The sequence below is a fragment of the Ambystoma mexicanum genome, chromosome 2q (genome assembly GCF_040938575.1).
Source record: "Ambystoma mexicanum isolate Mex_15411 chromosome 2q, UKY_AmexF1_1, whole genome shotgun sequence".
Classification (NCBI taxonomy): domain Eukaryota; kingdom Metazoa; phylum Chordata; class Amphibia; order Caudata; family Ambystomatidae; genus Ambystoma; species Ambystoma mexicanum.
In genome coordinates, this window is record NC_090924.1 from 547257716 (window position 1) to 547282749 (window position 25034).

The window sequence follows — 25034 nt, forward strand, 5'->3', positions numbered from 1 at the left end:
TAGAACACATTTTGTTTGCTTTTAACTTAGTTCATTGTTATCATGTAGGGGTCATTGTGATCTAGGTTTTATAAAACACCTAAGTAATGAAACCTCCTTTCTTACAGAATTGAAAACCTGCTCAAACTTCCAAACAACAACTTTCCAGGTATCCTCATTCCACTTGACCTCTCCACAGCGTCTGACATGGTCGTTCACACAATCCTCTGCAAGCACCTGAAGAATTCCAAGAGAATTAGTAGTTTGGGTCTCTCCTGGGTTGAATATTCCTAGAGGAAAGATCAGCCCAGATCAGTTTAGGAAGCTTCCATTTTCCATATCATGAGATGCGAAGTCCCTCAAGGTTCAGGCCTTTCCCCGGGGTGGTGCGTGGCTTATTTAAAAGCCCGGGCAGAAATGAACTACTTCCCTGCAGCTATATATTGATGACACACATTTTTCATTTCACATCAATATTAACCATATGACCATTTCCCGCATCTCAACTGCCTCACCTTTATCTTTCAAAGACAGTTTGAAAGATAACATCCTCTGCCATGGCACTTCAAAGTCTGTGATTCTGTTGGTTGGCATCAACATGCCCCTACATCTGTGATCCTTTGTCTCAGCAGTATGGGTGCACAACCTGTGCCAATTAGCAAGACCAGGAACCAGGGTTTACTCTTCAATCTCAACCTCTCTTCATCCCCAGAGTAAATGCAATATTCCAAAAGACTCATGTACAGCTCCACACTTCAGAAAATAAATCATCCCTATTGTAAACAATCCTCACAAGTTAGATTTTATCGTAGCTGGAATACTCTCGAGATTGGACCACTGAAGAATCATCATACATGGTTCCTGTTATAAGGTGCTTTATCAACTAAAACTCCTGATGAACAAAGCTGGAAGGATGATATTGGGAGTCAACGTATGCGGCTTCACCACCCCCTCTGCAGGCACTAACTTGGCTTCTGGTGAAACAGTTAAGAGTTATGCTTCTCTGGTTGATCTCCTTGTTGTGCCCAAATTTAGATGGGTGAAATGGGGAGGTCGCTCGTTTGCTGTGCAGGCCACTCTGTTGTGGCACTCACTCCTGACCCAGCTATGCGGGATTGAGAATCTGCTGGATTTTCAACACAAAGTAAAAACATGTTTGTTGCCATCTTGAGGTGTAGAGGGTCGTGAGAGTGTGGGGAATGGCTTTCTATTGATACGGAGAGGAGGCCTTCTGTATCTACTTCTACAGAGCCTTGATGCCTCAGAGTGAGGTGATTGTCGGCGCTTAACAAGTGCTGAACAATACCATAACATACCAAGCAGTCGAGAGAATCATCCCAAAATAACTTACCAAACTCTTTCAAAAGGAGATGTCCTCAAAAACATGAGGACTTTTTTCCACATTTTCAGGGCATGTAGCTACAAGTACAAGAGGCTCAAACATACAGGAAGAACCGAGTTAAAAAAATATACAACAACGTACAGATGTCATGCATTATCTGAAAATAAGCGGGATATTGTGAAGAAATCTTTGACCAGGAGAAGCAAGAGGAAACATGCTTGCATTGGACACAATGATCAGCTTATTGTACGAAAGGAGCTGTACATAGCTGACATTCACTACTGCATTAAAAGCCAGGCGTTTTAGACCACTAACTAAAAGATTCAGATCAGGTAATCAGGATTCCCACCATGAATATATAAGATAAAAATTCACATGTAATGAATTTTAAGAGAAATTATTTGCATATATGTTTCATTATTCTGAAATCCAGACTTATTTCTTCTATTCAGTGAGTCAGCGTGCAGAGCCCTCATCACAGTTTTATCATTGAAGCCTTCTTGTTAACCCCTTTCGACCTTAAACTCCACTGGTGACGTCTGCAGAAAAAGACCCTTATAATGGATTAAGATTTACATTTTCATTTTTACTGCTTCTTTATGTGATGACTTACAAATGGCCAGACTTTGCCACTTTATGATAATATATCACAAGCTGCACACTATTTTTAATGTTATTTTTTGCTATTGGACAACCTTTTTAGATTATTCTTTTAGTCAAATTACCATGCACTATGTGGGCTAGTTTCACAAAGTAGGTGCAATGTTCCAATCGCATGGGCTGCATGCACGTTCCCAGATTCACTAAGATGTTTTGAACAGTGGACGATTGACAGACTGTAAGGACAACACAGCCATGGCCGGGTCCCCTATGTGTTTGGAAGTGTTGAGCTCATTCCAGACACTTACTTAGTTTGTTATCCTCATGTGAGTGCATAGCTAAGATCAGCCGCAGGCCCTCTTGTGTTCATTCTGGGAGTGGCATCTCCTAATAGTCCCGCAACAGACAATGCATTTTTTATCACTGTATAAAGGTTAAAAAACAAATACAATAATTGAAAATGTTAATAGTTTGGGAATTTGTATAGGCATTGTAAATTATTAGTATTATTATTAGAGTACTTATTGAACACAAAACTAGCTTCCGGAAGCAACCGAGCACTTAACAATCATTGGAGGAAGAATAAGGTTAAGGAGCAGAGAAACAAGGAAGTGAATATCAAACATCAGCAGGGAGAGGGCAATAGTCAGCAATTGATCTACAAGTAACCAGGGGAGGAAACAGTTGGGATCGGATTACCCAGTCTCAGTTTAGGTGGGGAGTGGATGGTGTACAGCCTAGGTATTAGTGAGAAGCGATTCCTTGCGGAGGACGGTCTTGAGCGTCTTCCTGAACTGAAGCGACTGGGGGAGTCAGATGTTGATGGGAGGAGGTTCGATAGTCTTGAGGGGTAGACAGAAAAGGCTTGTCTTCTGGTTTTTTCCTTGCTGGATTGGCAGCGCTCACGTTTGGACATGTCCTTACTTCTGGTGGATCGTAGGCCTCAGGAGATGCTGAGTTTCTTACTGAGGTAGCTTGCGGACTTGAGGGTGACAGTCTTGTAGATTATGCAATAGGATATAAAGATCATACTGGCTTGCAGCTGGAGCCAGTGCAGTTCAATGTGGGTCAGGCTGATGTGGTCGAATTTACAGAGTTCTTTGATGAGTCATGCTGCAGCATGCAGGACACATCTCAGGGTAGTTGCTGGAAGGACTTCCAAAAGGGCATAGCCACCATCCAGGTGGGAGAGGACCAAGGCTTGGACAGCAGATCTGAAGTTGTTTTCTGAGATGAATGGTTTGATTTTTCACAGTAGAGAAATTTGGTACAAAGCCGTTTGTGTCTTCCTTGCTATGTGCTGCTTGAAGGAGAGTTGTCTGTTGATGTCAAACCCAAGGGACTTGGCACAGGTTGCCAGCTGGAGTGTGAAGACCTTGAGGAGCATAGCAGAGAGTAAGGTATGGATGTCTAGGTTTTCAGTGTTGTCAGTGTTGTTGGTCAGCAGTAGGAATTCAGTCTTGGAGGGGTTGAGTTAGGTAAGCACTGGACATCCATGACTAGATCAATGAGAGGCATGCCTTGAGCCTGTGGATGTCATCGATGGAGGATAGATTGAGGTTTAGCTGTGTGTCATCGGTGTATTGGTGGATGTGGATTTTGTATGGAGCAAAGACGGTTTCAAGAAGACGCCCTGTAAAGATTGACGATCACAGGGTATACAATGGATCCTTGTGGGACTCCACAGTAGATAGATCGAGCTAGTGATCTGGAGGAATCCATTTGTACAAAGTGGTTGTGACTAGCAAGGTACGATTTAAACCCTATGAGGGATATCTTGCTGATCCCCATGCAGCAATGTAGATTGTTGGTGACTGGTGGTCCACTGTGTCAAATGCTGCTGAGAGGTCAACGAGAACCATGGTGCAAAGGATTGTCATCTTTAAGGAATTTAAGGGCATTGTTGATCACCTTGATGGTAGCCGTTTCTGTGCTGCATCTGGGTCTAAAGCCAGATTGTTAGGACTGGAGGAGGTTGTTGGCTTCAATGTGTTAGAGGAGTTGAGTGGCTACTACTTTCTCAAGGATCTTACATAGGAAGGCAGATGGGTAACAGGGCGGTATTTTCGGAGGTCGTCAGGATTCAGTGTTTCTTTCTTGAGGAGTGGGAGTATTTGTCCAGTCTTGAGGGGGGAGGGGCCTTGAATTAGGGAGCTGTTGATGATTATCAGGTAAGGGAGAAGTGCTTCAGTTGGAAATGTCTTGAGCATGGCGGCAAAGAGGATGTCATCTGTATATGATGTGGCCTTGATGGATGCTAGAATGGCACTATGGTCTTCAATAGTCAGTGTCTTGAAAATTGACGAGGTGGTTTGGGTTTTGCAAGCTGGAATGTGTAATGTGCTGTTAGTTGCAGCATTGGTGTCTGTCATGATCTCTGCTTCCAAAAGGTCAGGGTTTTCCCAACTCCCTTGGAAGCAGATCCATAACCCAGGTTCCGAGTGCCAACCAGTCCCAATTGGGACCTTTTGGACCCAGTCCTGGCGCCAGTGGCACCAGGCTCATAAATATGCCCAGTCCCAGCGCTGGAAGCGCCGGGCTCATAATGCTTGGGTGGACTTACCTTCAGCAGACCATGCTGCTTACTTGCCTGCCAGTTGAGCCTCTGATCCTCTTCTGTTTGGAACTACTTTTCCTGTTGGGTGGGGCTGGAGCCACTCCCTAGATTCAGAACACTGGAACTCTTCTGGAAGGCAGGAACTCTTTTCTTACCAGGAACTCTTTTCTTACTTAGGCGTGGCTGTGGAAGGAGACACCTAAGCACTACAGGAGGCTATTTAAACCACACCCGGTGGATGAATCTTGCTTTGCGTTATTCTGCAACCTCTGCAGCAGAACGCTCATCGTGTCTTCTGCATCCGGTCCTGGGCCTAAGGAAAAAGGCTTACCATCCTGAATCCAGTCTTCAGCAACACCTATAAAGACAAGAAAGAACAGGTTAGCATTCCGGCATCTGAAAGGCAAAGGCTTACCATCCTGAATCCAGTCTTCAGCAACACCTATAAAGACAAGAAAGAACAGGTTAGCATTCCGGCATCTGAAAGGCAAAGGCTTACCTACTCTTCGTGCGCTCCGGAGGTCTTCACACTGCATTCCGGCATCTGAAAGACAAATGTTTACCAACTCTTCGCACGCTCCGGAGGCCTTCGGCGCTGCATCCCGCATCTGAAAGACAAAACAAGGTGCGTTTTAAGACATTGGGGAACTTTAATACTCACGTGCCATTACTCCTTTCCACATCTAATCCAGTGGGTATTCCGGCACCCTGCAGCCGCTCCGAACTCGTACCTGCAAAATAAAAAGACAGTTAGAGCGCATAGTGAAGCAGGCAACAAGCGCTTACTTACGTGCTTCCAGGCGCTTCTATTCATCACAGGGGCTCCATCTTCAACTCACTTCAGCCCGTCATCCGCCATCGCCGGAACCCTACAAAACAAGAGACATCATTACTAAAGACTTTAAAGACATTTGAATGACTCGAAACTTACCGTTCGTGCAGTAAACGACGGACAGCAGTCCTCTGAAGTCAAGAGGCCTGCGCTACCTATCCAGTGAAGAAACTGGTTACAGCACCCTGCCCCGAGGCAGATGGAGAGCTCGGCATTCACTTACCTAAGGTGAGAGCGTTAACCTTTGGGGGTCTACAGGAGAGGAGAAGAGGAAAGAGATAGGGACACCCCAATAACCCCAGTTCATTAACCCTATATTTTCTATCTGCAGACATCTTACTCTACACGTCAGGCATACAGTGCACAGAGGTCCAGCCCAAAGAGCCAACCGGGTGCTACACATCACCTTTGAAGATACGGTAGTCGCCCAGTCAAGACCGGCGCCTCTGCGAGAATCAGGTGAGCGTTACAGTGTCGATATGTTGGCGGATCATGCTGACCTTATGGATGAAGAAAGAGTTGATGGCATTGGCTTTCTCGATGGAGTGTGGTATGGGTGGGTTGGGCATTGGATTGATACAGTGTTTGATAGCTTTGAAGAGGGCTCTGCTTTCCTTGTTGGCCTTGGCTATGGTGTTTTGGTAAAAGTTGCACTTGGCAGTGGTGATAAGTTGTCTCTGTGTAGCACAGAGCTCCTTGGGCAGGGTAGGGTCGGATGCACTGCAGAATGTTCACCAAGTGTTCTGTTTTTTGATGGTTTCTTTGTTCAAGTTGAGTTCTGGAATGTACCAGGGTGCAGAAGGTTTAGGCTTGAGGGTGTTTATGTTTTTGTTTATTCATTTATATTGCGTGCCAGACCCGAAGGTATGAGGGCGCAGGAGCAGCTAGGTTATTCTCAGCTTGGTTACAATTGCAGTGTTTTTTCACTGGAGCATGGCAGTTGATATTGGTTGTGAGGGTTGTGTTGAGTTGTTGGAGGAGCCAGCCTCAGTCCTGGTTAGTCAGAGGTAAATCAGCCCGTGTGAAGTGGGGTTTGGTGAGGACTTCCATGCGAGCATCCACTGGGAAGTTCTTGTATGATCCAAAGACTTGTTTGCATGGTTTCCGATGGGTTTGCTTAATTGGTGTGTTGTGACTAATATCAAAGGCAATTGCCAGATGGTCGACCAGTCGAGGGGTTATTGTATAGACATTCAGCATTTTGCAGCTATTACCCTGATATTCCCAGGCTCTGATAACTGACAATGTAGAGGCTAGGGTGCAAGTAAACATAAGAATTACAAACTGCAGTGGAATTCACTTTTCAAAATTAGAAGGGCATGCTGTGCTCGACACCTGCATAAAGAAACACTAACAGTGCAGCATTCATGCTATGTGTATCTTTTTTTCAAGATACTACTTTGCATGCAGAGGGGTACAAACATCATGGAATATTTGGCATGGAAAGCATGGATCAGATGACCCTCTGAAGGCTTTGCCATGTATATTCCCCAAGGCTGAGCAATGCAGGCAGGGGTCAGTACAGACCAATGCCTGATTTGCGCTTTCCCATGAGCCTTACATGCAACGGGGAAGACCTGCTGTGGGAGGATCAGCTGCAAGGGGGGAGGGTGTCACATATTGATGAATTCCTCCAAGAATCAGGGATGAACTCCAGGATGCAGCTGTCTCTGCCTGTCAGGAAATCCACAGGTAACATTAAACTACCTACGCAAAGATATGGTTGTAAGCACTTTCACTTTTGTGACTAATCAAACCCGCAGAATTAAGTGTTTTTCTTCACTTCTGAGGAAACTTGGTTCTCACACAAGTGGGGGAAACATTAGCTATTCTGGAGCAATATTTTGACTCATCTTTCTTTTGCTCCATTCATTTCTCTAAAAGAGAATCTAGAAATGTATATGCCCAAATGTGATTTAAAAAACATCAGTTCCTCAGCATGGAAATGTAAGGCACCTTATCCAAACAAAGCACATTTTAATGTCATGAACATGGGCGTTGGCAGGCTATGTAGCATGTGATGAACAGAGTCCATTATTCTCGCGTTTAAGAAGCGGATATGATGCCGCACCCTTATTTACTGCTGATTTTATTTAGTATCTCTTAGGATTTTTAACCTATGGTTTATTAAGCATCACTGTTTTTGGTTTCAACCACACTCACAAGCAGTAAAAAGACGCGCTCCTTTAAATCAGCCATGTTTATGTTTCTACTGGAAAAGTTCATTCAAAGCTACTGTTTATCAGTGTTAAATATTAGATTCCAAAAATCTACTCATACATCTCAGCATCATTGCAGAATCTCATTGAACTCAAGTGCATGTCCTCTCCAGATAGATTGCATGTAGAGTGATCTCTAGATAGCTGTCAACTTCTGGGATGCCTTCCATAAAGATCAACGCTCAAGGTGTGTGGGAGGTCACTTGGCACTACCAGAAGGAATACACTGAAAGCACGTTTGTTATGAAGGTGGGACACGGACGCAGTGGAGTGGTGAGTACTAATAAAATTACTTTAAGTACATTGGTATGAGACGGGCACAGCTAGATCTTCTATTACTAGCCCCATAAACATTGCTAGGGGAGTTGGGTGGTGAAGGGCTATAGCCCCAGGTCTTTTGGTTGTAGCCCCAGATAGAAGCTTAGTGGCTACAACCAAAACGCTATCTAGCCCCGAGTCCTGACAGTCCCAACATATAGTGTATCCCCAGATCTTTTCCAGACCTAGCAACCCTCTAACAAGCCCAACAGTCAATTGATTTCCAGAACCCAGGTGAGAGCCACGGTCCATATTACAACCGTTAGAAAATGAAAATAAAAATAAGAGACCCATTCCCTCAACCCCCCACTGATGCATTTCCAGGCAGTAGTTATGGAAAGGGCAGACAAAAGGAATAAACTGTGGGGGGGGAGAACAAAAGGTCGGACAAGGTGGAAAGGGGAAGGAAGGAAGGAAGTAGAGAGAAGGGAATGATTTGCCCATAGAAGGTATAGGGGTGAAAATCTCCCCTTGAGGACCTTGTCAAATTAGCTCTGTTACAAGGAGTAAAAACACCAGGTTGCAACACTGACAAACAACTGATGAAAGCTACCCCTTTAAAATCGTATTCTGTGTCACAGTCATCGACACTGAAAATGCACTTCAGCAGTGACATTGTTTAATTATTAATTAAGAAGGAGCTGATAGCACACGTGTTGTACATTGCCTGCAGTCATGGCTGAATTACCAAGAGCAGGAGGCTAACATGTTGATAATTGAACCTCAGCCCCGATTATAGCACTTGCCCGCTACTCGGACACTTAGCTTGGGTGGTGGGACATTACCGGCACGGTCGGCTCACCATTCTGGGTAATAGGGACTCATCATTTTCAGGCCTCCACACTTCAGATACTTGGAGCCTAATTCATGGAACGTTTAGCGTGGTACAAAGTGACTTTGCACTTCCAACAAACACGTTTAACTGGGCCTGACTCACAGAGCGGTGCAAAGTGTATTTTTGCAGCGCAAAGTCACTTTGCACTCCAAAAATACTCTGTGCACTGCGCTAAATGGGCATAATTCACAAAAAAAGCACTACATCTGTGCTACGTAGTGCTATATTAATTTAGGCCCATTTGGCGCGGCACAAAGTGTACTTTTGCAGGGTCAAGTTGCTTTACTCCGCAAAAATACACTTTGCACCGCTGTGTGAATTAGGCACGCTTCTATGTGTTTGTTGGCAGTGCAAAGTCACTTTGCACCACGCTCAAAGTTCCATGAACTAGGCCCTTGGTATCATCATTTGCTGGCTCTTCTTTGTCCTTTGTATCTTATATGTGCTGATCTGTTTCTACTGTCCTGCTGTGCTTGCCCTTCAGTGGTTAGAGTGGTTTGCACGTTCTTCATGTCTTACTTTGATGCAGTGTCTTCCCTGATCTCCACCGTTGCCCTCCTGACCACCATGAACCACCAGGGGCCAGGTTACACAAACTTTGCACAGCTGCAAGTGCAAAGTTGCACGGTATTAGCACTAGGGAAATGTTTGGCCTATTTTTAAAAACAATGGGACATATTAGAAAACCATTGAACCATGTCAAGTGCAGTTTGGCATTGTATACGCACCAGGGCAAAAATGGCCATAGTGCAAAAAAGACCGATCTTCAATACATTTTTTCACCATGAAAGGTTTGCCCTAGTGCTAATACCATTCCATATTAGCACTAGGGCAAACTTTGCCCCGTTGAAATAATGCAGTGAAAATGTATCTTTTTTGCCCAAGGGTAATTTTTTCCCTGGTGCTTATACCATGCCAAACTGCACTTGTCATAGTGCAATAGTTTTCGAATATGTCCCATTGTTTTAAAAAAAATAGGGCACACGTTGCCCTAGTGCTAATATCGTGCAACTATGCACTTGCACTGGTGCAAGGTTTCTGTAATCTGGCCCCAGTTGTCCCCAGAGCGCCCCTCTGACCACTTCTCACTTCACACTACAGTGTGAAAGCTCCTGTGTTCAGGTTCTGATTATTCTCTCTCAATGCAGCAACATGTGGTAACACTCCGGCCGCCGTCCTAACCACTCATCTCAAACTCTGCCTCTGTTCCCCCCCTGCTTCAAGCTCTGCCCCGATTAGTATCCACCACCAGTCACGTTTCCATCTCTGACCCAACTGCAGCCAATTATAATTGCTTCCACGGAATATGAAAATGTTAAAATCGTGACTTCGGCGGCATCAGTACATTAAAAGAGCAACGAACATCAGCGTTTGCTTAACTCTCACTGACCATGTGAACTATGGATAGAGGGCAGCAATGTATAGCACAGTGCGCCAGGTCTCAGCGCTGTAGTTGATCATATCTGCACCCTGGTGAGGACCAATGACATCATTTAGAGCGGGCAGTTTGGCACTGGTCCCGGAATGTGACACTTAATTGTACCCTGACCGATTCATGCAAACTATGACATGTGAACGGACCGATCAGCGCGCATGTCAACGTGTGGCTACAAGCCCTCCCCGCAATGGCTGAACATTGCCAGTTACAGGTGCAAAATTGCTAGCGACCAGAGCCGTAACGTCATCTGGCCGTGGCTGAGGTTTCGTCTGACAGACATGTGGCACGTGCATTGGAATGTATGGAAAGCAGAGGTCACACGTACCTTATTAACCAGGATAGGCACGCAATGCGAGTAATTCATGCGGGAGGCCCAGGTCCCATTTTCCAGACATTCCCTGTAAACATTTCCTGAAAAGTAAAAAGGGGCAACGGTTAAACACGCATCTGTGAAGTTACACCTCTCGCGTCTGCATGAGCTTTGCGCTGGCCCCCTTCACGGCTTGCACGTAGAGTTCAAATGTCCCACTGAGGGGCGCGTATTTATTTATGTTCTAAGAATACTACTGTTCAGATTGAATGCACCTGTAGCCATGTATCTGACAGGCATTTCATAGGCGGAAAAACATAAGCAGATTCTTTATTAAAATCAGAGGGGTCCTTTTATGCAAGTCGTAACATAACAAGTTGTGACTTTAATTGTCTGAGCGATTGGCATGCACCCATGCTCGGGGTCAGCATTAACAAACTGAGGGTCACCGTGTTTGAAACAGTTCGAACCATATTCACCTATAAACGCAAATCGGAATAGAACGGGTGCATCCCAGCACAAATATTAAAAAAGAAAAAAAAAGAACAAAAAAACATTGAAATGAACATGTAATAATCATCCAACTAAAGCTAAATGAAATGAAGGGAAGCACAGAACAAGTTGCCCAGCGTTGCAGCCGCTGCGTGCAGGTGAGAATCCCGATCCGTGCCAAATGCTCGAGTCAAGCTATCTTTTTCATTTATTTTTTGTTCTAAGTGTTTATGGCTTGGCAGGCAAGCCTTTCACACTGTATAAAACAGAGAAAACATATTCAAACATCATATAGTTACTAAAAAAAAATTACATGGTTACATTTAGACTCCATATCAAACAACACATACATTGAAAACAAACAAATAATATCACGTCATGCTCCATGTAACCACGAGCTCGCCCTCATGCTCCTGTAACTAAGACATCTTCTTGCAACAGTGCCTCAATGCCTACGGGCTGTAGTGCGCATTAAAAATACAAATACATAAATAAAACAGAGTGGTAAAAGATCAATCTGTTTCAAAAACTCTTGCCAGACATAATAAGCTGCTTTTGTAACAACCAAAGACTCTGCGCCATATATCGCAGACCAACATCGATCTGAACCAGGAGCTAACAACTTTTCATATGCCCTACGATGCTCTGCTGCCCATGAGGGGCATTCAATCAGAATATGTCTGGCAGTTTCAATGCAGTGGCCACAGATGTGATGAAGCCCCGCCTCCAGGGGTTTGCCCTTTCAAGCTCCAACATACTCCATTACTGGCAATAGGTTCAATCTCAAGTATGCTATGAAGCTTGCCAGAGGGGGTGGGGGTTCGCATTATAGTTAAGTGTCCCCTTGGAAAGTCTGAGAATGCCCCCTGAGATGCTTATTGCATGCATGAAACTCTTCTTCCCACTGAGTAACCATATGGACTACGCAGGGTCCCACTCAACTTGTCTTTCATCTTACTCGGAAAAGTGTCATTCCGCTAACAGTGGGACGCTCCAGTCCCATGTCCTTTAAATGATTGTGCACCGTGGTCATCAAGTCCCCGAGTGAGGTACTGCTGGGCTTTACTCTAGCCTGCTCAGCAGCCAGACCCAGTACTGATTTACTATCTTCCGCCAGCAAGATTGTCCGCAAGAATTTGCACCTTGATTGATTTTGAGCTTCAGCTCCAAATGTTAGGAAAGATTCAACCTGATTCCAACATGCATTGCTTAGACTGAGCAGAATCAGATTGCCCATCTCCAGCCCAGAGGCAACCTACTTCTACAGACTATATAAAGAAATCGACACAAAGCCACAATTATGAGCAAACAATGGAATGGTTATAGTGCAGGGAATAACACTCGCGAATGGAATACGTCCTTCCTCTGTTTGACGTCGGAAGCACATCAAAATGGGCACGTGCAAAAGCAGAGAGCGACACTATAATAAAAAATAATACACTCCACGCCTCCTTAATATGAGTCATCATTTTACACACCTTAATTGCCAAAGAATTCACTCTAGAGGGCATGTCACGAATCTATTTTCTAATGCATTTTACAGCAAACTATTGAAGAATCGGTGAAGGGCACACATGGATGACGTGGGTAACTAAGGTTTAACCCATCTGTAGCAGAGACAACACGGAAGGCCAATGTGACCAGAAGGTATTGTACCTCACAATTGTTTGATTGTTTCAATATGGTATATGTCAGTGCTGTGGGCATGTGAAGGCATTTGCTGTGTTTGATGTACACAACATCCAGTTCTTTTTTCAAATTATTGCCATGGAAAACCCTCCAACTTAAGCGAGTACATGTGTGTCACCTGTGCCATAGTTAACGCCTTCTCTTTGCGCTGAATATTGAGACACAAACAAACACGCTTGAGCAATATCCGTAGGTCTAACATTTCACAGGAAACATTATTTGTATGCTCATGGGAGCGAGTGTGTGTGTGCGTGCGTGCGTGCGTGTGTGTGTGTGTGTGTTTGCGCACGCGTTAAGGAAAGCATGAATAAGGGGAGCGAGAGAGAGAGCAAGAGAAAGAACGGCAATGAGAGGTAGAGCGAGAGATGTCTAATTCAAGAGAATATCACACGGAGGGGAGTGAAGAGAAAAGCAGACAAAATCATCTTTACTGTTCATTTGTGCATAGTCTTTACGGAAACGTGGAAATTCCTCCTGAAATTAAAGATTGCACACGGCCTTTGCAATAGATTCCCATGTAAGCCGTCATGCATATTGCATGGGTGTCCATTGCATTACATCCAGATGAAACATCCATGCTGCTGGTTAGGCAGCTGTCTATGTCCGCTGTAGAGGGAAATGGAGGTGGACGGGATATGTCTGCCCTCCTCCCTAACTCTGCCTAACAAATGCAGGACAATTGGGTAGATCAGAAAAAATCTCTGTAACAGTGATGTCTGGCACTCTTTCCAATGGGCACCTTGAAAATGCCCCTCAGAGAGTATGTATGTTTGAGAGAGAGAATGAGTGAGGGAGAGTGAGTATGCATGTGTGTATGTGTGTGTTTGTGTGTATGTGTGTGTGGTGTGTGTGGGGGAGGTTGCTATTAGTTTTTAAGATTCGATGTCGCTTGCTTTGCAAATTATCTTGGGTGCTGAATACATGTTGAGAAGTCTCTTCAAAAGCATTGAAATAAACTTCACTGTGGAGAATGTTCACAACGCCGCAGCAAATGATTGCAATGAGTCCAAAGCCTGCCTTCATGGGAGCACTGGGGCCTGATTGGCAAAGTCTTTTCCAATGGAATTACACTATAGTAAAAAGGCTTTGTAAACCAGTTCCTAGACGTTAGAAAGCATCTTTGCCCCTTTGTTCGTTGTTTGTGGACCAATAACCAAATCTCCCAGTTTCTCAATTTCATTATCAGAAAAAAGTGGGAGTGCAAATAATCAATTGAAAAAAAAAAAAACTTAATGAAACAGTGTTCTTTGAAAAAATAGAAAATGTAGCTGGTAATGTTCATATAATTGGAAATGACTTTGAAGCTTAATTCAAATATATTACACCTAAGTGCAACTGGCCTAGACTTTTAGATAAAAGGACACATTGAAAAATAGAAATGTTTTAACAGTTTCTTTAATCTTATCAAGTCCAGCTCATGTCACAATTCAGTGCGTCGATTAGGGTGCTATGAAGCAATCCTTGCATAACAATTGACACCGCATAAGACACCAATAGGCAAATACATACATGGATACATAGATAAATAGATAAATAAATCATTCCAGAGCTGGGGTCCCAAGGAAGAGAGGTGTTGGCCTCCTGCTGACCTAAGCTCAGACATAATCATTGTATTTTGTGTCTGGGAGTAAGACCAGAGTGATTTGCCTAGCTGATATCTAGTGAGTCAGTGGATCAGATGTTAATGGCCACATTTGCATTCCTGTAACATAATGAATGATTGTTTAAACATGGCCAAAACAGCATAATTGCTTACATTATGATGTACATTTTAAGAAAATTATAATTTCGACAAATGATGATCTGGCTGTAAAGATACATGAATTTTCATGAGCGTTTTGGGCCGGGAACTGTATTACACTTTGGCATTGAACAGAAACGTCCTAATAATATATTTGCATATGGAGTACAACACATTACTTAAAACAACCAATGGACAGACAGAGCATTAAAACAAGTCATCAGTTAAGTTAGATTGTATTCTTAAGCAGAAGGATGATCATTGATAAGTGAGTAGGTTTCACATATAGGAATGTGGTTTCCAAATTTCAGGCATAAAGGCCTCATGGTAAAATGTTCTGGCATGTTAAAAACCTATTGAGACATTAACCTCACAGATATTAAATATAGTTATGAATGCAGAATGATCAACCAACTAAATTATATATGCTAATGTTTTTCTGCAATGTATATCTGTTGCATACATTACACATATCAATAACGACAATGTACTGGAAGTGACAGAAGTGCAGGTTACACTAATATTCGTATAAATCAAAGTGTGTGTTATATTACTTTACATATTTTTCACAATGGCAGTTATACCAAAAGTCAACATTGAAACTCGGATGAGTTGTTTACGCCTGTAAGGTGGGGTGTAGTTTGAGGTCTGAACTCCTTCTTAAGACACTGACACGCAACGTTTAACGGCCAATGTAAGCTTTGGATAGGACCATTTAGGCATGTATTACGAGACAGAAAACAATCATAGAACGTGTCCAATCAAAGTTGGGAGTGCCATATGATGCTGAAGAGGCAGGAGTTGGTGTCCAGTCAAATATATATATTTTATTTGATTTCCGTATAGGAAAAAAAGTGTTTTTTACCACAAAAAAAGGGGTTTCAAGGGGGACCCATCAAAAAAAATTAAAAAATCGAACTTTTTCATTCGGTGCTTTTGATTCGACCCTATTGTATTTCAATCCTTTTGATTCGATCCTTTGACCTATAACCGCAGGAGTTTGGTCTAGTTTAAAAAGCCATGACTCTACGGGAGAAAGAGAAGCCTGGAATATTTTTGTGCTACCTGCTGACTCACACAATTTGCCAGAGGAAACCTATACCACACTCACAGAAGGGCTTGAGCCACTGAACCCAGGAAGATTTTCCCAATTTAGTTAGAAAGGGACCAATGCTGAGGGACACCATATTACACAGATCGAAAGGGATAAGGAGGTGGATCTGATGTTGGGTTTTCGATCATTGCAACACCCCCACATCTTTCTTAGAACAATACCTGGTTACATATTCAGTTGGTAATTATGTATTAACATGGTTTGGGTTTTGGTGACAGAGGGGTATGGACACATCACTCAAATGGATGTTACTCCTTCAGAGTGGTTTATATGACCTCAGTTCTCTTGCAAGGGTTTCAAAGCTTGTTCCCTTTTCACTTAGCAGCTCCAACATAGCAAAATACACCCTTTTCTTTAAGGGAAACCGTGTATCTCTTCATTTGAAGAGTGTTTTGATACAGTATCAGCTTCCCTTTAGAAATCAATTAAGTCATTTCATGGAGTTTGCATGACCTGAGGCGAACTTTGTCGTTCAGTAGACAGAATGTTGGCAGTATGCCCATTTCAGAACACTAAGAATTCAGTAGGAGAAACAAAGTTACAGAAACATTGTTTCTTGTCAAGACATTTTAATGCTGGGGATTCAATGTTTCTATATCATCATGAACGCACAATGAGTTCACAAAGCTAACCTAGTGTGTTTCCAGCCACTAATTCAGATTATGGAAACAGGGGAGACCTCAGAAGAGAGCAGGCAGCACCAGGGTGCGTGAGGGGAGAACAACAAACATTCGAAATTGTGCACAGGCAGGTCATTGGCTTGATAAAGCCCCTTGAGCACAAATCAACCTCATTACAAGCCACAGATTTAAAACCGTACTATGGAGCCCACCTAGGCAGAGGAGCGGACATAGTATAGAGGCATACAGACCCAGTTGCTGAGAGTGGGTGGCAGGGGAAGTAGGCTTGCATTTGGGAAAGGCTGAACGATGGATAGTAGTAGAGGAAGCAGGGGATGGAGAGATTGAAGGTGCTAGTAATTAATCAAGTGAAGAATGAGGTGTGATATCAGAGGGATAGAGAGGAGAGGAGGATGTGATAAAAGGTAATGGGGTGCAGAGGTGTTGCTAACATCAGAAGGATGATGGTTGCAGGAGGATGTGATATCAGCCGGAGACAGGAGTGGAAGAAAAGAGGAGGCGGTAGGAATCAGGCTGCATGGGGCGGTTATGAGCCTCAAGGGGAAGGTCATATTATCAGAGGCTGAACGTGACAGAGAAGAGGTAAGAGTGTGATACAGAGATGGGGAAGGAGGACCACTATGAGATGTAGGTTTAGTGAAGTGGTTATGGAGAAGATTGGACTTGTGACATCATGGGGAGAAGGAGATGCCCAGGAGGAGTTAATGCTCAGTTGAGGAGGTGGCTTATAAATTGAAAAAGCAAGAATAGAGACCAACTGGTAACATCTGAGAGGGGGCAGAAGTGATAAGGCCATCAGGCGGGGAAGGAACTGTCAAAGGAAAGAAAGGCAGAGCAGAACGGTTCTACCAGGGCCAGTCAGCACCAGGCAGAGTGAGACTTTGGGCGAAGGAAGAAGACGGGCCAGGGAGATGACTATGATAGCAGAGAGGTGAGTGGAGAAGAATCAGGAGGCAGCCCAGCCATTCCCCAGATACCCTTCTGTAACTCTCCCTGACGGCTATGTCCATTGGCCCGTCTACTCATTTGTTGTTAAGATGCAGTGAGTCATAGGCTCTGAGACACCAGAAAGAGCACATGTAGAGCAGGCAGAGAAGACGGGGTTTAGGCCACCCTAATGCCTGAAACACCAGAAAGGGATGTGGTCACCCCTCTTGATCTACACAAACTGAGGCACTTGTTATGTAGGCCAAAAATGCCTAGGAACCTACATCCCAGGGAAGATACATTGTGCAAGGGTAGGGTCTCTGAGGGAAAGGGGGCACAATCACACTTAGAAGAGAAGCATCCGGACTATTATTTTGTTTTTGAAGATCCTGTGTTCATGTAAGCATCCTCTCTTAAAGCAAATGCCCTAGTAAAGATAGACAGCAATAACCTATGATCTTGTAGTTCTACATGCTCTGAGGCTGAACGATGTAACCATTACGTGTGATCTGAAAACTCTTGCCACTGTTGGCAATAGGTTTAAGCTGACACAGATAATAGGGAGGAGCTGCTCAATGTTGGCATCATCTGGTTATACCATGTCTGCTCAAATAGGTTTAGTAAGTCCAATACTTTATTTTAGATGGGCATGCAATACCTGTGATCTCTCCGGGAATGCATCTCTTTTGCTTCTATATCAGTTTGTCCTCCTCTAACGCACTGAGCTCATAATAACTCATATGCAGGTGCTTGCAGGGAGGCAAGGTAGGACAGGAGTGTGCTAGGTGCACCATTGTCCTGCAGTCATATGAATGGGTGATAGCAGTGGTTTTCTCACCTCAACTGGTGTGGCATAGCTGTAGAGGATGTCAGAGCTGTGGAGTTCTCTGGATTTCTGCACCTTCCCAGTTCTCCTTTAATGAGTGTTACTTGGGTTCTCACCAGATGTCTGGAGACAGAGTTTGTTGGAGTTGTCCTTCCCCAGCCAGTGATCTGCACTTTTATATCTGTGTGAATGCATGTTTCTAGATTCTGCTTTTGGAGTTGTTGAGCTGGGAAAGCAGTAGGGTTTTCAGGGAGCTTCAGCAATGATCTAACACTAGTGTTCAATTGATATATGTGTTGTATTTCTGCACCTGCCACTCCTCTACTGTACATTTGAAACTGTATGATGACGTTTAAGGTGGCTCTTCTGGTTCCTACTGCATTTCTCATAGGTGTATCAGTAGTACTTCCAAGCATCTCCAGGATGCCTAGGCAGAGATCATTGTAGGCCATTTGTGCCTCCTTTGACGTGCGGATAATTGGGTGAGTCCCACTTTGCAGTATTGTCTATATGCTCAAAGATTTTGGGATCTTCTCCCTCTGTGCACTTCTGTAGTGAGGCTGATTGCAGTGCCCAGCCTCACCCTTGTATACAGTCTATTTAAGTTGTCCGAAGAGAGACCAACCTGTCAAGGAACATCATGAGTGAACGTAGGCCTGGATCCAGAATGGTAGCACTGGCCTCTTCCTTAATACTTGCAACTCCATAGGATCCTCTGGGCAAATAATATGTTGTGCTTTGGTTCCCACAGAATGTCGAGCCAATAAAGTGTCCACATTTCCGTAGACTTGCCAGGACCTCCTCTGTCTGATCAGACCCAAATGCTGTAGATCAATGTTGCTGCTAGATTCGGAATCGTCTGCATCCCCCTGATCTAAAGATCCAAAGACGATCCTCACCTCTCAGAACTGGGGCCTGCTCTAAATTATGTGGTCAGAGTGTTGAGGTTTAGGTCCTGGCATGTGTTTGCCTACGTTCTGGAGACTTGGGTTAGCTACTCAGGTAGCCACAATGGATCCCTTACACGTGACCACTTAACAATAAGTGTGCTGATAAGGAACACAGTATAAGAAAAACGTGGTTCAGATGGGTACGGGCGGGGTAAATAACTTTAACTGATAAGGGAGGATATGCAACTGAAGTAAGCTTCAGTTCAGCTGAGCCAATGTTCTCCAATCAGGGGAGGCTGAGTCTTACAAGGAATGATGAAGGAAATGTTTCTTTCAACAAGCAGAACAATGCATTGTGAGCAAATAAAAAGCCACTTGCACATTTCCCAGTTTAGTAAATCATTGTGTTTTAATGAAGACTGCGCCACGATAATTAGGTATAATTCTGATAATTGTGAGTTGTAAACAGGGTGATTTATTGTCAAAGTAATTATTTTAGCAAAAGGTTGACCTGTGATAGGCACAAGAAGGACTGTGTGGAGACGGAGGTGGAGTAGAACAATTTGCATTAATAATTCAACATTTGTGGGCTGAACTATTATTATTGGTACACGTCCTAGGCGAAAACCAATTTTCAGGGTGAATGGGGGTTTGGTGAATGGATGCAGAGAATATTCCCTAAATTATGAGTGGATATTCAGAACTTAGACAAAGACGAGTATTCATTTTAAGACATTTCTGACTAATGGAAATATTCCAAGTCGGAGAATTCCCTAGATGTTAGGGGTTATCATTTTATTTAAATCCTGACATGATAGGAGTAAACCAGAAAAAAGGAAGTTGTGAACGGCAAGGAACTGGCGCAAAGTAGGACCTACAAGCAAGAACAGAAGAGAGGGAACCATACGGCTCACCAGCGGCTCAGAGCCCAGCAGTGGGAGAAGTTACAATCCCCCGTTATGATGTATCCCAAAGGAGTCCACAATGATAAGGGACATCAATTGACCACAGGGCATAACAGCTTTTGGAAAAGACTGAATCAATGAGTGTACACCAGCCATCATGGGCAAACACAGCATAGTCAATGAGTGTACACCAGCCATCATGGGCAAACGCAGCATAGTCAATGAGCGTACCCCACCCGTCATGGGCAAACGCAGCATAGTCAATGAGTATACCCCAAACATTGTGGGCAAACGCAGCATAGTCAACGAGTGTACCCCAGCTATCATGGGCAAACACACCATAGTCCCAAGGTGTGCTTGCTGACTAGATCACGCTGGGAATACAAAGGGGAAAATGTGGTTTAAATTGCTGTTCAATTCCGTGAAAACCGTAGTCAAATAATACACTTGGAGAGCTTCTGATTCACCGAGAATAAAGGCATGGGGTTGCAGTACTATGTTATGATGAACATGAACAACATACTGTGTTTAAAGTGGGCTACAGAGACTTTCCTATACAAAATATAAGAGGTTGGAATCTTCAAAACTCACACACAATATGGAGTTAGTCTGATAAAGGTGCCATCTCTGCATGGCCCTATTTTTCACATTATTTTAAACAGAGCAATCTGCATTATTTTATATAAAATACAATGTAATGTTAAGAATTACAATCACTTCCAACCACTTTGTAGTTAACTAACTCAAAAAGCACAACCAAAATTACGTTATTTTGAACAATAATACATCATTTTAATCCAATGACTAATTGGTGCATAGACTTTACATCATGACCCTTTCTAAGGGGCATGAGTACAGTGATTTGCATAGGCTCAATTGTCACTGTATTGATAATGTCAAACTTTTATCAAATAGGGTTGAATGCCCTTGTGAATGCTGCAACATGCCGTTTTGTATTGATAATTTCAAACTTGGAGTGTGAGGTATATCACCTAGCCCTGAGTTATCATGTCAACATTGTCCTGGGAGGATAGCTCAGCGGCAACGTGCTTGCCTTGGAAACAAGACAACACAAGCAACACAGGTTTGAATCCCTGGTCCGCGCCTAGAAACCTCTGGTTATTAAGTGCGTTATAAATACACAACTAAGAGAAACATGTTCCTGTAACAGCGCCTCAATGCCCACGGGCTGTGTGAGCGCTTTAAAAATGTAAATAAATCAATGTAGGTCTTATGATCTTCAATTTCAAAATGTAAACATTATCACCAAACAGTATATTTCCTATCTCAAAATGCATTGGTGATTTGTTAGGTTATGTAACAATTTAACAGGAGTTACCTTTGCTGGTTTAAGAATCCATAATGGATAGTTGTGCGGTCAATGTTTTTTGTTGGGTCGCTAAAACATCTCATAGGATTGCGACCGAATTAAGATTATACAGGAGAACAACATGTCTTTCTACCTATACCTAAACGTAAACTAGAGGAGTATGTGTCATATATTTGGAAGCATAGCATCATTGCTGATGCTTCATTCTGATGCTTTACGTCAGCTGGCCTAAGGCATCTTTAGTTTCACTCTGAGCCATAGCACGTGAGCTTGGCATGGCGTGAAGTCAGAGATCTTTAGTATCTAAACCTCCTTCACACTACACCGCATGACAACATACAAACAGGACATGGAGGCAGCTGCTTTCAATCTTCCTAACCATGCTGGCAGGCTCTGTCTCCAAACCCACAACACATGTTTTGGTTAAAGTATGCAACTGACGTGGTCTAGTCAATCAATTTCCCTCAGGAGCTGACGAAGGTGGTCCTACTCATGCTGCATTGTGCCCAGTGTCATCTGGATCTCTCTCCTTATCCTTGTGCCTCTGTTTTTCAGCACTTTGTACAGTGGTCTTGTTTATGACACATCAACTTCCTTGATGAATCTTTTTACCCGTGTTGCAAAATGTATAATGAGTAAAGATATTGGTAGAATGAAACACACAGAGGTCTTCTGGTGATGAGTGCTGAAGTCCTGTCTTCTCATGTGCTAGGATGGCGGGTTTGCAGCAAACTACAGGCCCCAGAATGCAGAAAATACAACTGTAACTGTGACCTAATTGACACTACTGTACTTTTAGCACAGTAGGATTAACACGACAAGAAATGGTGTACTAACTTCACCTGGGCATAGAGATTGTGTGTCACAAACTTCCAGCTTGCTGCTATGCAGGATAAGAAGTTTGATCTAACAGCATGAAAGCAAACCCATTTTTTGCATGGAAAGCTAGTAGGCATCATTTAATATTTAACATTTAAAAAGGGCATTGTAGTGTTGCTCGCTTTAATTGACTCAGGAGCAGACCCATATTGTCTAGGGGAGTGGGGGCGTCTTTCACAGGGGAATATCCCATCATTGCCAAGTGGCTAACCATTTGCACCTAAGAAAGACTGCTAACAAAAGGACTGTTTTACAACAGCAATTGCAAGGCCCTTGTAAAGGTGCCTTTTGCCTTCTGTATTTTGTTCCTGCTCATGAAAGCTGCGATGGGCAGCATGTTCTTCAGAAACAACCCAAATAGGGCCGAGAGTGACTGCTACCATTAGACAACAGGAATGCCCATTATCAGGGCATTGTGCAAACAAAGACAGGCACAGATGGGCCGCTCAAAGTGCGGCGGGGACACTTTCTCCAGCCACGGGGGACTTGCGAGGCAGCCGCTGGGGAAAAAGTCCTGGCCCGCAGTGAAAAAGTCCAGTGTATGGCCACTGTGGAGCACTATGGGCGGGGAAGCTGCCCCCAGGCCCTCTGTTGGTAGGCTAGTGCATCACACATTTAAAAAGCTATCTCACCCTAACCTCCATCTACGCTACTGATGGACTGAGATGCAAACATAGAATTGGTCTAAGCCATTCATTATGAAACTTTCAAAAAGCCAACACATAGAAAAGAGAGGCAGAGATAAAGAATGCAAGTGGTTTCTTCGGAAGAGAGTCTACACTATTCTTGCTGCATGTTAATGCATTGAGTATCATTGATTGGACGAATAGGTGATAGGATGGCCAGAAAAAGGCAAGAGACATACAATCGAATAGTCATTTAATGAGAAAGAAGAACGACAGACTGGGTCGGATTTGCCCCACGGCCTTTCGGCCAGTGTTGGGCCGAAATCATGCCTGGGGAGTGGGGGCCGGTTTCTGGCCATGCCTGGTCCGGCTTGGAAGAAAAAAAAGAATCTTTTTTTTTTCAAATGTTCTTTTTTTTTCTTCAAAAAGCCTTTCATCCGTCTTAGGTCGATAAATGAGTACCAACACAGGTTGCGTGATATTGTGTGCATATTTGTTCTATAAAAAATAAAAAAAGAGCTTAAGCGTAAGTGCTATATAATAACATATTATCATTTGGCCTTTGACGTCTGCTTGGATTGACAGTAATTTAGTGTACTTAGGAACAATGCTATTTGATGCCACTTCCTGCTTTGTCAAGGGGTGAAAGGTCGTGTTTCATCGCTTCCCGGGATGTCACTTTGGGGTGGGGTCAAATGACATCACTTCTGGTGATGTCATCAGAGGTCATGGGTCGTGAGGCGAGGGGGGCCACTTTTTTGAGGCGAGGGGTGGGCTATTTTTTTTTGGGTGACCGGACCTATTTCTTGACCCAGTCCGACCCTGCAGACAGATCTTGCTACTAAGATCAACGGGTAACTACATTGGAGGGTCTAAACGTTAACACTTTGAGCTCTTGATTTTCAAAACCAGTGTGCATCCGTGATTTAAAACTTAAACAGAACTGCTATGCTGTTATATTTCAAAAGACATGTCGATATGCTATCAAGATAGTCGATTAAGAGCATCACCCGTTGAAGTGATCTGTGTCGAAGCTGCAAGCACTTCCTACATTATTCTCCATGCTAACGTGTCATTCGTATGTCACTGCTTCTTCTACAGTTTCCCACATGGTGAAATGCTCTGCTTTATTGTGTGATGCAATGCTGGTGCAGACTACTACAATGCTTCCAGGCCACACCAATAGCAGCAAAACACTTACACAATTCACAATACTTGACATATCATCTCTCCTCATTGTGCAGAAGGTGCATCGCTAACCTTGTTTACCAAAGGTATCTGCTGGACACATCACCATTTCGCAGCCATTTTAAGGGATTCTGCGGACTGCAGCACAGACGCATTGGGGCCACCCCTGAACCAAATAAATGGAAGGATACAGCATCACTGCTAATCCCTCTTCCCCGCCGCTGCGATCACAACTCAACGCTTGATATGCTTCGCAGCAGTGACCAAAAGAAGCATGTCCTGTGACCCCCTTCATCATGGAAGCATAGTAATACACATGTGGCATTTCAAGGGCAGCCTCAGCAGCCCACACACAGGGTGATTGTGCTCTAGCAAAGGCTCAAACCTCAGATCATTAGCTGCTTGAAAAAGGCACATAACCCAGCATTGATACAGACCTCAGGTAAGTGCCTTAAAGAGTGTAAACATACTCATGCATGTATACAAGAGACAGAGTGGACGGTACGAGAAAGGCGGGTGTACCAGAGCATATCCAGTGGATAAGCAGCCAACAAGAAAGAAGACCTCTCCAAACATAGGCTTAGATTGGAAGACGCCAATGATGTTCAAGTGTTGTTACTGCTGCTGAGCAACAAAACAACTTCATTTGTGGCGTGTAGTCTATCAGTGGTCACTTCATTATGTCTGACGCAACACTTTAGCCAGTTAAACCATGAGCGATGTGTTTTTGAAGAGCCTATCCAGAGAACTAAATCACTCTTAGTGTCGGGCAATTCTGACATATTTAAGACTCTCAATTCTGACAGGCTAGGCACTATAAGATTAAATGAGTTGCTGAGGATCACATACGTTGGTTAAGATGTGAAGTTGGGATTTAAGCCGAGTCTCCAATTTTGGAACATGATAATATTGTTTCTCAGTTTTTTGTTCACACAATGAATATAAAAAAAAAAACTGTATGCACTACAGTGACTGCAAAATGCATTACTGGAATAAATAGTCAGATTATAGCATACTTGCCAACACCAAGACATAAGACTCAGCGCGTCAGCAGCACACTATACAATAACATGAACATACAATGGGAAATGACTTCTTTGAATCAGTTAGCCATTTTGGGGCACATGGCCTGTGCACCTTTTCCCCCCATATCGATGCCTCTGCATGTATGGACGTGTGTTCTGAAGAATATTTATTTGTCTTTTCATAGATTCTTATGCAATCCAGCCTGATTTTTTAAAGGGTTTGTGGTAGATTTCCAAGTGCACCTATTGTCCACATCATAATATATCTTACTGCCAATAAAGGAGCCTAGTCTTCGAGTTTATCTTGTTGCACAATCGTTTGTGTGTCAAA

At 43.5% G+C, this 25034-nt stretch overlaps 1 protein-coding gene across 3 annotated transcripts in view; it reads right to left on the reverse strand.

Moving 5' to 3' along the window:
* Positions 1 to 25034, reverse strand: part of CRHR2 (corticotropin releasing hormone receptor 2) — a 2206543-nt gene that overhangs the window by 908294 nt on the left and 1273215 nt on the right. For all 3 annotated transcript variants that reach the window (XM_069647696.1, XM_069647698.1, XM_069647697.1), the window contains one exon: positions 10446 to 10531. In XM_069647696.1, the coding sequence (XP_069503797.1) occupies positions 10446 to 10531 (86 nt within the window). The remainder of the gene's footprint in view (positions 1 to 10445; positions 10532 to 25034) is intronic.